This window comes from Mesoplodon bidens (genome assembly GCF_964165515.1).
Source record: "Mesoplodon bidens genome assembly, chromosome: 3".
NCBI lineage: Eukaryota > Metazoa > Chordata > Mammalia > Artiodactyla > Ziphiidae > Mesoplodon > Mesoplodon bidens.
The window spans coordinates 14950080-14963637 of record NC_138178.1 but is presented as its reverse complement, the minus strand read 5'-3'; the positions used below and the strand labels follow the sequence as shown (position 1 = coordinate 14963637).

Sequence of the window (13558 nt, the reverse complement as noted above, 5' to 3'; positions counted from 1 at the left end):
AGTGTTTCCACCGAAATCAATGTACTTCTACTTGGAATAATCACTCTTAAGACTTTAGAAGATAAAGCTGAGTTTCCCATGAGCCGAAGATATACATGGAGAAATATGTTCCTTGAGCAAATAAATTGATGAAATGGAGCAATGACTATTTTCAAGTCTGAATGATTAATGTAAACAAATATGGACTACCACACATGTATGAGAGATACTCTAATTTAACTTGGATCTTAGAAAAGTTATCTCACAAGTATAATATCTCTTGAAGGAAATAGAAGTGCACTATCAAAAATCATTAAGCAAATATCTTTTAAAAGACAGTGTTCTGCTGGTCATTATAAGATTCACTCAGGTATTATTGTCTGGCATTAAAATGCCTTAAATTACATCTTCTAGGGACATACAGAGAGAAAAAGTTGCTTCTCTTCTTGGAGTGCCCTGTTAAACTTATATTACCATATTTTAAATGAGCTCATAGTACTTGTCTAAAAGATTTAATTACATTGTAAAATATAATGATAACAGGCCTAGATTAATTAATGGGATGAGGTATACAAATGATTTAATAAAATGGTTTTCAAACTTTTTCTTCTTAAGCAGGAGAAACATTTTTGAAAAACGGAAACTTCAAATACAAAACGGATAAAATTGTATCTTATAGCGGGTTCATAGCCAGGCCCTCCCATCTCCTCCTCACTCACTACAGCAGTCATTGAAGGCCTCTGCAAAACTAAACCCTGAACTCCGGACAGAGCTTAAAAATCCGTGATTAATAACAGGTTTTCCTAGTTTAAAATACTAATCTTCCTATTTCACCCATTCTTTCTACAGATCATTTGTGAGGACCCAAATGCGCTGTGATTAGAAACACTTTATCTCTTAAGGAGTGGTGGTGGAGGCAGAGAGGAGGGGGAGAGAGAGATTGATTTGTCTGGGACAGTTTACTGGTTCCTGTTCCTGGACAGATGATGACAAATGTCACCTTTATTCCCTTATAGTACTTTCCCAAATGGTAAACAAGGTTAAAGAAAAGTTCATCCTATGGTTCTCTGCGAAACTAGAAATACCATCTTATCTGTTTCTCTATAAATCTCAGCATTCCAAGTAAAATTCTGAAACTTTTTATAGTAAAAAATAATTAAATTGGGATACAGACCTTTCTTTGATGAGACAGATAATCATCTCCTCGAAGGGATTTCTGGTTCCTTACCCAAGCCCGACTTTGCTATCTTGGCAGAACAGAGGTGAGTTGATTCACGCAACGTTGATATTCCTGAGGAAGACAGACAGCTCTGAAAGACCAGGAGCCATTAATCTCTGAGCAGCATGGAATAAAAATTTACTGGCAGAAGGATAGCATTTTACAGAGGCATGGCACACCTAATCCTGCAAGACTTTATGTTCCTTTTCTGGAGCCAACAGCAAAGTAAAAGTCACTGCTCTTTCTGTCCACTTCTATGCATTTGAAAGTGCCATTTAAGTATAATATTTGGTCTGAAATCAAGAAGTTTTAAGAAAGGGTGTCAAAAATCAGAATCCGGAAATGTCCAGGGGTTTTATTTATAACTGGGTGTTTGCTTCCATGGCTCACAGCCATGAGGAAGAATTTTTTTTTTCTTTCCCTGAGGACTCAACTCTCACTTCTGGTCTACCAAAATAACAAAGTTGAATGCTGGGCAAGGAATTTTTAGATTCTGGAAGAATTCATTCATCAAAAAGAAAAGATTTCTTCTCTTTGTTTTATATACCTAACTTTTGTGGCTAAAGAAGCTGGGTCAGTACTTGAAGGATATTTTATAGATTTTCAGTTATATCAATAACTGGTTAGGTTACAATATGTTTTTTTCCCAATAGGCATTTTTTGACCTGTGCTAGGTGCTATGGATGGTAAGAAAGCATAAAATGACTTATATTTATTGAGCACTCACTATGTCAAACACTGGAAGGGTACTTCATCTATATTATCTCATTTAATCCTCACCCAGTGAAGGTAGATTTTACAATCTCCAATTTACAGAAACAATCTCCAACAATAACTCGCCATAGATCTCACCCCATAATCTCCAATAATAACTTGGAGGTGGATCACAATCAATCAATGGCCAAGTCAAGACCTGAACCTAATTTTATGTTTGCAATTCTGAAGCTCATGCTCTTTCCACTAAATAATTCAGCCTCAATTTTTTGCAGTTGTCAAATGGGAATAAATGTAAGGAATACTGCCAGATTTGGGTGAGAATTACATAACTGACAGTTATTGAACACGTGTCAACTACTACATGATCGAACGACATCAATAACCTCCACTTCCTTCCTTTTCTTTTCCTCATTATACTCATTGTAAGTGAGATGATGTTTTGTTTTGTTTTTCCCTGGCAGTGCCCCAAAAGCATGTTGAAATTATTAATAAAGTTAATTATTAATTTAAGTCTAGAGACTCCATTGCTCCTAGTGCCCTAATTCAGAAAGGGAGTTGAGTGTGGCAAGGGGAGTTCTCTTTTCTAATGTGATACAATGTGCTGTGCTCCCAAATTCTTCAGAATGTATTAGAATGCTGCCCAAATACAGGACTCCAGAAGTTGCACGCTTAGTTGGGAAAAGACCATTGTTTTTTAAATGGAATACTCACTTTACACAAATATTCTAAAAGCTACAAAAATGATTAGTTTTGCTGTTAGGAATAATTACCAATAAATATAATCTTCCTTTTTCTAAGATAAAAACTATGTAACATCTTATTCATGTGTATATAATTTGAAGAAACAAAATGAGCTATTTAATTGTAATAGTCTGCCTTCAATTACCATACCTCAGCCTCAGATTACCATATATGCTCTTTGAAGAATTATGGTGTTTCTAAAGGAGTTGAAATCTTTCATAAATAAGAAGCGAAACTGTTAAAAATGTGTTTTCAGCCAGATTCTGGCAAGTTGCCAAAGCCATATTTAAGATCAGTCAGTGAAGGAATATTTTCTTCGTACAGTTGGGATAACAAGTTTGATTTTAAATGGTAATAGCCTTTGGTAAACTGAAGACTTTGTATTCATCTCTAATTGTATAACTTTTATCATACAGTAAATATTCTATTCTCAAGCTGGGCACTGTAATCTTGAGTGGAGGTTGCACTTGGGAGAAGGATAATCCTCCATGAGAGGACCCTTCCCTGGGAGCACAGCCTGGGTTAAGTCTCATAGAAGAGGTGAGTCAGACGGAATGGTAAAAGGGGCTTCAATAAAACAGAAGGCAAGCAAACTAAGTATGTTAGAAATTTGAAAAGGAGTTGGTAGAAAGCAAATGAAAATGCTGAGTCTTTGTTGTTGTTTGTGTCTCAGTTTCACCTAAGACCCAGCGGCTACCCTCTTCTGGAAATCCTAGAGCAGATCATTTCTTAAGCTGACCATATTGACAGATGGCTCAATGACCAGAGATGTCTGGTTTCGTTTGGTGATACATACTAATCCCAGTGTCTCAAAAAGCAGAATACCTGCAATTTTTGTCTTTTTAGTAGCTTATGATTTCCACCTACTCAAAAAGTTTACCCACTTATCTCTGAACATTAAACCCTAAGGTATCCTTTTGGTTCTAGCTGACTTTGTCATTGTAGTATTGAAGTCATTAGCTTTTCAGCTTTCCAACATCATAACAAATATTACTTTGTATCTCTAATGAGGGTTGTTGTAAGTCTCAGCAGTTCAGTAATTCTTCTAAAGTCTGCTGTGGCTGCCTTGTTTTTGCCACTTAATCAAGCTATGAATTGACTTATTTTACTTTACATTTATACAAGGAAGATGAGAGGCAGGAAGCTGTTAATGATTTGATTATTTTGCCAAAGCTTCACTTTCTTGGGTTCTAACTTTGCCTCTTCAAACTGTACAGTACGATGCTGATTAGAAGTAGTGAGAGTAGCCATTTTGTCTTGTTTCTAATTTTAGGAGAAAAACATTCAGTCTTTCATCGTTATGTAGGATGTTAGCTATAGATTATTCATAGAGATATTGCATTATAGTTAACAAAGTCAAACTAATTAAAACATGGCCAAATAATGTATTTATTCCATGAATGCAAACATGGTTTGGTTTAAAGAAATCTATTAATGCCATTTATAGCACTGGTATTGAAAATCATTTAGTCATCTTGATAGATGGGAATATATTTAATAAAATCCAACTTTTTTCTAAGTAAAAATGTTAACAGACTGAAATAGAAATATGCATATTAACATGATAACAAATATTATTTCAAACAGTGGAAAAAATATACTAAACATTAATGCCCCTGAGACATTCCCATTAAAATAAGGAAGAAGGCATGGGTATGATTACCACTATTATGTACCAGAATTCTATAACTCTGGTTAACACACAGAGAAAAGAAACAAATAAGAGACATGACTATTGGAAAGGAGAAGCAAAGTTATTATTTGTAAGTAAAGGAATCAGATACAAAATACACAGAAGTCAGTAGCTTTCCATGTCAGAAATAACCATTTAGAAAATGCAATGGTTAAAGCTCCTTAACTATAGCAAAAATAGATAAAATAGTTACTAACAAACTTAATAATGTATAGGTTCCATATAAAGAAAATAATGAAAATTTGATGAGGCACTTAAAAGAACACCTGAATAAACATTTTAATGGATGGAAAGCTAGAATATATTAAGATGTCAATTATTTCCACATCAATTCCATCAATAACATTATTATTTGGACATCAGAATATAATTATAAAAATCACAGAGGAGAATAAAGAGTGAGACAACTCAAGAAAATATTATAAAATAAGTTCAATTAAGGCAGACTTAAACTAAGTTTAGATAAATCATTAGATAAAACTGTAATAATGAAATCATTATAGGAATTGTACAAGAAGAAACAAGGCCATCAATGGAAGATTATACAATTTCAGAAATAGGCCTTAGCATATGAGTTTATTATGTGATTAAACATGCAATTCCAAACGATGGATAAAGATCTCTTATTCAAGGACGGTTAAGAGATCCTGGGACTCTTAGCCATCAATCTGAATAAAATTTGTCTCTTTAGGTTTGGTTCTAACATCATGCCATATACCACAATAAATTTAGAGTAGATTAAAGAATTGAAAGTAAAGAATGAAATAATGAACTAACTAGGAGAGATTATGGCAAATTTTACTTAATGCCAATGTAACGGAGGCCTCTCTGAGCAAAAGGCAAAGAAAGGAATCTTTGAAGAAAATGTTGAAAAACTTCACAGTGTAAAGATACAAACCACTGTATGGCAAAAAAAAAATCATTTAGAATTGAATGGCAAATTACAGACAGATGATATATTTAACAGAAATTTAATGCCTTATTTTATAGACACACTATAAAAAAAGAATAGCCCAATTGAATAAAATGAGTAAAAGAAATGAATATACACTCAAAGATATAGACAGACATACGAATTGTCAATAAACATGGCTTAACATTTCACCTCACCTGTAATAAAGAAATGCTAATTAAAGCATGACTGTCACTTTTAATCCATCAAGTTGCAAAAAGAATGGTGGTATGTATTTTTATAAGGGTTAAAATAACCTACGTGTGCTCATATAAAAGTTGAATAATTTTTTCTAGTTTTATTGAGAAATAATAGACATACATCACCAAATAATTTTAAGGCTTCTAGCATGATAGTTTGATTTACATATATTGTGAAATGGTTACCACAGTAGGTTAAGCTAACACCCATCTTCTCATATAGATACAAAAAAAGGAAAGAAAAAAAGGAAAAAATTTTTCTTTTATGATAACTCACAGAATTTACTCTTTTAACAACTTTCCTATATAGCATACAATAAAATTTTTATCAAGCCATATAATAAAGTATATGCTGTCATTAAAAATTAACTCTCAAGGGATATTTATGGACATGGAAAAATGCCCAGATTATCATATTAACTGTAGAAAAGTGTTATCACATGTTATGATTCCAATTTGATTAATACATAAGTATATATAATTATATGTTAAATAAAGATTGGTTGGAAAATAAAACTAACAATATCTTAGCATTGGGATATTATCTACTTTAATTTCTGTTTTTATACTTTTCTGTAATTTTCTATTAAAATGATTATTTTACAAACCAGGAAATACTATTTAAAGCATAAATATGATTAAAATTTTAAACTATTAGGATAGTATTATTCAAACTGAGGGTTGCAATTCAGGAGGGTCATGCTATCAATTACCCAGTGGGTTGCAACCAGCATTTTTGTTAATGAAACAGAATGGAATACAAATATCTCTGTGCTTTATTTGTATGTTTAGAGAAAAAAAAGAAACATCACAATAAATATTTAGTTTCAGCATACACAAACACACAACCATACACACATAACCAGATCTGTAAATGTCTAAACACTTGATGTTAACTATGTTTCTTGATATGGTTTACTTCAAAAAGTTTGAGAAACTACATTGGAGTAATCTGGTTTTTGATAGAATTGAAGATTTCTGAAATTGCCTACTTCGTATTGCTAATGCAGTCACATCCCCTCATGCAGGTGAATCAGCACAAAGCTGGAAGTCGTTGAGGAATTCAGATTTAACTATTTCATCTACTGCTGGTTTTTAAAAAATAACAACCACAGTGTCCAAACATCAGGCTTAAACTTGTGAATACAGAGATTATATGATGCTCTGTAATGAAGGATTATTTAAGTCAATACACAGCCAAACTTGCATCATTTAAAATTCCCTGAGCCATATTTCAGTATTCACTAGCAGCACGTAAAAGTTAGGTAGAGCAAAGATAACAATTGAATTTTACTGTGAGATTAGTATTGCAACAAGTCAGTCCAAGTCTTTTGAATCAAATAGCTTTTAACTGTTTCCATATGGGTGAATACTTCATTCTCTTGCCTTTTCTAAGTAGTATTTCAAGAAACTTTTTTTTGTAGGTATAAAATAAGTACTCAGATATCTAATAATCTGGGTAGAGTCAGCCTCTCCCTGATTAAAACATGCTGAAAGTTCACAGCGCTAGCCTATTACTAATTATTTGGCCCTAAAATGAGTTTACTGGATTGTCCAGTGTATAACTGACTGTTTTTATGCATCACTATTTCATGGCATATTTAAGTCTACTTTCATATGTCCTTCATTCCCTTAAAGTATTAACAGTGCATAAATGAGGATATTTTGCCAACATCAGTAATGCCTTTTAATCATAATGATTTTTGAAAAGGTCAGCTTATTTCCAGATAAGCCTAAATAATATAGCTTCATTCCCAGCATCAATTCTTTCCTACCTTACACATTCCAAAACTAAAAACAGATTCAGGAGGTGACACTCAGAGGAAGAAAGAACTCCAGCATGGAAAGCCAATTACAAAATTTATTTCCCTTTTGAAAATATTTTTCATTGAAAGATAGGGGAAATAAAAACCAAAAAGCTAAAAAAAAAATCTTTTTAACCAATAGTTTGGAAGGAAAGAGAAATAAGATGTGAATTTTTTTAATGAGATAAAAGAATTGGAAGGATAAAAGACCCTGGTGTTATACTTTTAAACACATATTAGGGCTGCTCTAGATTCTAGAAATCTAAAGAAAAATTAAGCCTTTATTTTATAAAACCTGCAGCTCTGCAAGATGCCACAGCTGTAAAATGACAAGGTTCTGAATATCAGATGATTTGACCCCAGTTTTCCATCCAAAACTCATCTCCAAAGCAAAGTTCCTGCATTCTGCAGATAACTATTCTTGTTGGCATTGGATTATGATTCTGAGCTACAACTAATATCAAGAGCTTTTATTAAAAGAAAACATGCTGCATACCCTTGCATATTATAATGATGTGAAATTTCATAATTTGTCCTATAGTGCTGTCTCTGTAATAGATTGCTGTGTGCTTAAATTCACCAGTCATTCCCAGAACTCTTTGTACGGAGTGGTTCAGGCATGAAAATTCTGAAAAACTTTAAGCTCAAGTTTCTTGATTTTAGGAGAAATGTTTTTAGCAGTAAAATCATCCATCTCATTCCTGAGGCCAATTAGGAACAAGCATGCCCCATATGGGAAATGAGATATGATTTTTTTCTAATATTCTATTGATAATAATGATGATTATAATAAGCATTGTACATTTTATGACCTACCTTTCCAATGAAATTTTTTCGGTATTTCAAAACAAATTGATTTTCCCATATCTTATGCTCCAGACTCATGGTAAAATAAATGTTATTAGTTAGTTATAATCACAGATGTTTATCATTATACTTGTTTCTCTTCTAAAATACTTCCTTTTTAAAGAATTTTCCATGTTTTTGATGCTGGAGGATCATTTTTCACACTTTTGCAGACGATGGCAAGAAAACTACTAAATGTGCAATTGATTTTTCCATTAAGATAGCATGCCAATAAGTACACCCAAGGCTGCAAGGACCATTTAAATCATCAGACACTTTGATGAGGTATTCTAGTCTTCAGAATTTTAAAGATCTTTATTTTTAGATAACAGGTCAGGAAACTACAGCAAGTGGGCCAAATTGGACCCACTTCCTGGCTTTGTAAATAAAGTTTTATTGAAACACAGCCACACCCGTTTCTTTATGCATTTGTCTGTGGCTGCTTTTGAGCGACAACCACAGAGGTGAGTAGTTAGGACAGAAACTATATAGCCTACAAAGTCTAAAGTATTTACTACCTTGTTCTTTACAAAAAACACATGCTGACCCCCGATCTCCAAATTAATTCCTAACTGGGTCTCGGGATTCTGTGAAGTTTTTCTCCTAAATTTTCTTTTGTAGATGTTTCATCTCACTGGTGAAATGACACATGTTCAATTGTGTAGAAAGACATGGACTTCATTTTTAATCCTTGTGTATATATTTTAACATTTACTCTATTTTCTTCATCTGTATATATTACCTTTGCAAAATAAGTTTTATTTCTGAAACCCTTTCCACAAAACAGGTAAGTTAGAGATGTGATGAGATTTATGCTTTAATCTCATGATTGAATAGATGCTGCAAGCTAGGAGAATTCTTTTCTAGGCCGCCTTATTAAATGGGGTTCACTTAATATGGCTCCTGAGGGCTTTGAAATCAACATCCCATTGAAACTGAGTGGAAAATAATACAATTAACTTGAAATAGAGCTCTCTAATGATTTGTTTTGGAATTAGGTAACAGTGAGAAGAAGGGAATAACTTGAAAATAAAAACATTGGAAATCTATTGTAGTTAGGAGCTCAGACTGTTGAAATCAATTCTTAAGGAATATTTACAAAACCACATAACCTCTATTTATAAATATTGAATAAAGATGTGCTCCATATTTGAAAGCAACTTAGATTTTCTCTCACAAGATTCTGTAATACTAATTCCCAAATATGATGATAAAGGACTTTAAGTGTAAAACACATTTCACGTTAACATGGGACATAGCATTAATTCCTAAACGTTTTCTAAATCCTATCTATACAGTTGAAGTCCTACTTACTCATTTTCAACAGTTGTCGACCTTGCTACATACATTCTACAAAGACATTCCTTAGATATTAAAAACAGCTGATATTTACTAAATGTTGACTATACAACAAACAGTCTACTTTTAATCCTTACCCACCCTCCCTTGCCTCGTTTTATAGATGAGGAAACCGGCTTAGATAGGAAAAATAATTTGCCTAAGATCACATACCTATTTGGTGCCCAAGCCAAAATTGTAACTCGAGCAGTTTGAGCCCAGAATCTTCATTTGAACCATGTTCCCTCCAAAGTCTTGTGAGTACAAGAAGCTTGAAAGCAACCAAGTAATAATAAACACCAGCACTTGGTATTGAGGGGCATTGAAAAAGGTGTGCTAACTCTTCTGGGTGAGAGGAAAAGGAAATGCTGCTGGGAGGAGGTAAGTCTTGAGTTGAATTGGGTTTACTAATTAGAGACAAGGAAGGTATTCCAGACATATGTAATAATAGCGTGTTCAAAGGCAGAGACTGGAAGAGTACAACACTTTCAGGGAGATGTAATAAGTCGCAGGAGATGAGCTGGTGGAGTGTGAAGGGGCCTGCAGTATTGACATAGCTTACAGGAGGTCAGTGGTTTTCCCATTTCAGTGTGGTGAGGATCACCTGGGGCACCTGTTTACAGTGAAAATTACTGGGCCCAAGTTGTAGGAGAATCTTATCCAGTTAGATCCAGGAATTTGCATTTCAGCAGGAACACCAGGTGATTCCAGGTCAGGAGAGCCTCTCTGAGAGCACTGGAAATCAACATTCTGGAGCATGACATGGTTAATGTCGTGATGTTTTAGAAAAACAACACAGCAGCTCAGTGGAGAGAGGAAGGTGTTCTCAAAAGTGATTTTTTATTTATTTAGAATTCAGAAATAATAGAAAGGTAGCTTTTCTTAATGATTTATACAACATGCACACACACACACACACACATACCCTTTCATTTATAATAGGTTTTTGATGTTATTTAAACTACTGGGTTATAAAATAAAATGCTGAAAAGGCAGGGTTCTGTTGTGTTAATTTTTTAAGGCACCGTAAGGTACAAAAATGTATGAATTTTTCAAACCAAACCTTATTTGTGTTTTGCCATTCTCAGTCCTTCCCACCCTAGCAGTTAGTAAGCTGCAGTGTGAATAAATAAATGAATGGATTAGTTAATTGAATTACATGTTTTCAGTAGAACCTAATTTCACACACTATAATTGAGAGATTATTTAACAACTCAAGCAAACTGCAGTGTTTCTGTACTTTTCTCTGGGATTAATGTAATAATTTAAGGGACTAATTATTTAAGATAAAATTGACTCATAAATTTAAGATTTGGTACTGTCTTGTTGTAATATAAGCTAAAAGTAGCTATTTCCCACTGGCTTTGAATACATCTAGAATGGAGTAAGTAAAGACAAACTGCATTTTAAAAATTATCTGTTGCATTTAATAACCTGTCAGATGGCTCCCAAAATATATTCTTTGTAGAAAATCGATATATTCCCATCTTGCAGAAGAGAATGTCAGTATACTTTTCAATATTTAAGTAAACTCAAAGGGAAGAAAAAGAAAAAAGAGGCAACAGCCATCTAATTCATCTGGAATTGGACTCTAAACGGCAGAGTCTCTTTGGGTAACCAGAGATAGCCTTGACCAACTGGGGACTCTCAAACTCAGGATGCCAGATCACACACTGATGTTTATTCCACACTTAAGCTTGTTCAACACAGATGGTAGGTATAAAATAGCTGAGCTCTAACAGATCATGTCCGGGCAGAATGATATATATGGTCTTTTTTGTTGACAGTCGAGCTGTTTTCACATTCCACTTGAATTAAATTGTGCTCATTCATGCCATGGTACCTGATCTCTGGCAGGGATTCTTATAAAAAATCATCGTGTAGATTCATTGCAAAACAAGTGAAAAAAAAAGTTGTAAAGTAGCACTATAAGAAAAATAAGACTAAAGTTGAACAGCCTATAAGAAACTATGACAAAAAGCCTCCATTTATTTTGAAAAAAATAAATATCTATTTAGATTAATATTTATTAATATGGATTCATATATATTATATATAAGTATATATATTAATATATTAAAATTCAGGGGCAGTGCAAATCCTTAACTTTCATAAACTGGTAAAAATGTTTAAAGTTTCTAATATGAAAAAGAAATCATATGTCAGATATACTAGGTATGATCAAATATAACACTGGCCTTAACTTTAAAATGTTCACAATCAAGTTTGGTAAATAAGACATAAAGCCATGACATTTTATATAAACGAGAAAAGTTAAATAGTAAAGTGAGAGATGATCACAGCAGTGATGACGCTTTATCCGAATGGGCTCTGGGTAGTAATTTCTGGGTCTTGAAAAGTGAATGAACTGTAGCTGGATAGGTAGGGAGGGCAGAAAATGATTTTGAGTCAAGAGAGTGAGAGTGAGCAAAATCTCATCAGCCCAGTGCGCTGAATTTGACCTTTTAGACATGACCTAATCGTAGCGCTGGTAGGGAGCCACAGGAACACGCTCAACTTCACTGATTCACTACAAGGACTCACAGAACTCAGAAAAGCTGTTATGCTCAAGGTTGCCATTTATTACAGCAAAGGGATACAGAATAAAATCAGCAAAGGGAAGGAACGTAGGGCAGATTCCAACAGTGACCAGGCACGGCTTCCAGTCATCCTCCCCCAGTGGAGTTGGCCCATAATTCTCCCAGCAACTATTTGTGAAAACACACACCAAGTATTGCCACTCAAGGAAGCTTATCCAAGCTCATCGTTGTCCAGGATTTTTACTGAGGGCCATCACGTAGGTATGAAATTCTGCTTGACTAACTTTATCTCTCATCTCCAGTGCCCCCAGGGGTCAAACTGATGCAACATGGCCTGGGGCTCCAGGCGAATAAAAACAGACATTCACCATAAATCATATTCTTAGTATGATCTAACATAGCCCAAGACCCAAGATATACAAAGACACTTTTATCAGGCAGGATATTCCAGGGGATTAGAAGTGATCTCCCAGGAGCTGGGCAAGGGCCAGTTCTTTCTTTGGAATGTGTGGGTTTGAACACCCCAAACCCGCTGAGTTACTAAGCTTTTACTGCACGATAGGGAAAGAGTTTGTGTGACTGCAGGTCTTAAATTTTAAAATTTAACCAAAACAAATAAAAAGATCTGAAAAATACCTGCAAAAGATTTTATCCACATGTTGTGATGATGAAAAATACATATGTATGAGGAAAAGAAAAGCCAACTACATAGAATAGCTACTGTCTCACCTTTGCGTGGGCATCCAGGTGTTCTGCCCGGTGCAGTGAGCCTCAGTGGCGTGATTTGTTGCCACTTGCAACCATAACAATATGATTACCTAAGGAGTAGCCTGTTACGCAGAACTCCATAAATGCTTCCCCACTGCTCCAGCTAACGGTTCTATAGAAGAAAGTTTATGTTGTGCAGATTTTAGAATTAACTACTTACCGATCTTTTTCTTTTAATTTCTACCCCCACTCTGCACCCCATACTTTCTTTTCTGATCTGCAACGTGGCCTTCTCTGAAGATGTTCCAGTGGATTTGATCGCCATCGGCAGGACTGGGTGGACAGCGGATGCCCTGAAGAGGTACACATGTGCTTTATTACGACAAGATTGTTGGGACCAAGCTGTCATGTACTGTTGCTGCAACTTAATGAAAATGGTATCTAATTTAATAAAAACGGCCATCAGTTACTGAGCCCTTATATATACCAGATGTTGGGTTTAACTCGACATGTATTATCTCAATTTATTCTCATACCAGTCCTATGAGGTCAGAGCTGTTATTGCCTCCATAGGACCAAGAGGAGAAGAGGGAAGGGTGAGGGGAGATGTTGGGGAAGCGGGTGGAGAGAGAGTGCCTGGAATTAGGTGTGTGACTCAGCAATAGTAGGACCAGGACTTAAGTCTCTGTGAGCAAAAGGCAGTTCTCTTAAACATTTGCTGCTTTTTGAGATCTAGGAAGCCATTGTTCATCTTTTTTGCTCAAATAACAAAATCAATGGAACGGGGGGAAAGGTTGATTGCAGCAAATTGGCATGATAG

General features: G+C 34.6%; 1 protein-coding gene across 3 annotated transcripts in view; it reads left to right on the top strand.

Annotated features, from left to right (window-relative positions):
• PLXDC2 (plexin domain containing 2) overlaps positions 1-13558 on the top strand; it is a 409788-nt gene that overhangs the window by 313724 nt on the left and 82506 nt on the right. For all 3 annotated transcript variants that reach the window (XM_081229343.1, XM_081229341.1, XM_081229342.1), the window contains exon 10: positions 13039-13099. In XM_081229343.1, coding sequence (XP_081085469.1) covers positions 13039-13099 — 61 coding nt within the window. The remainder of the gene's footprint in view (positions 1-13038; positions 13100-13558) is intronic.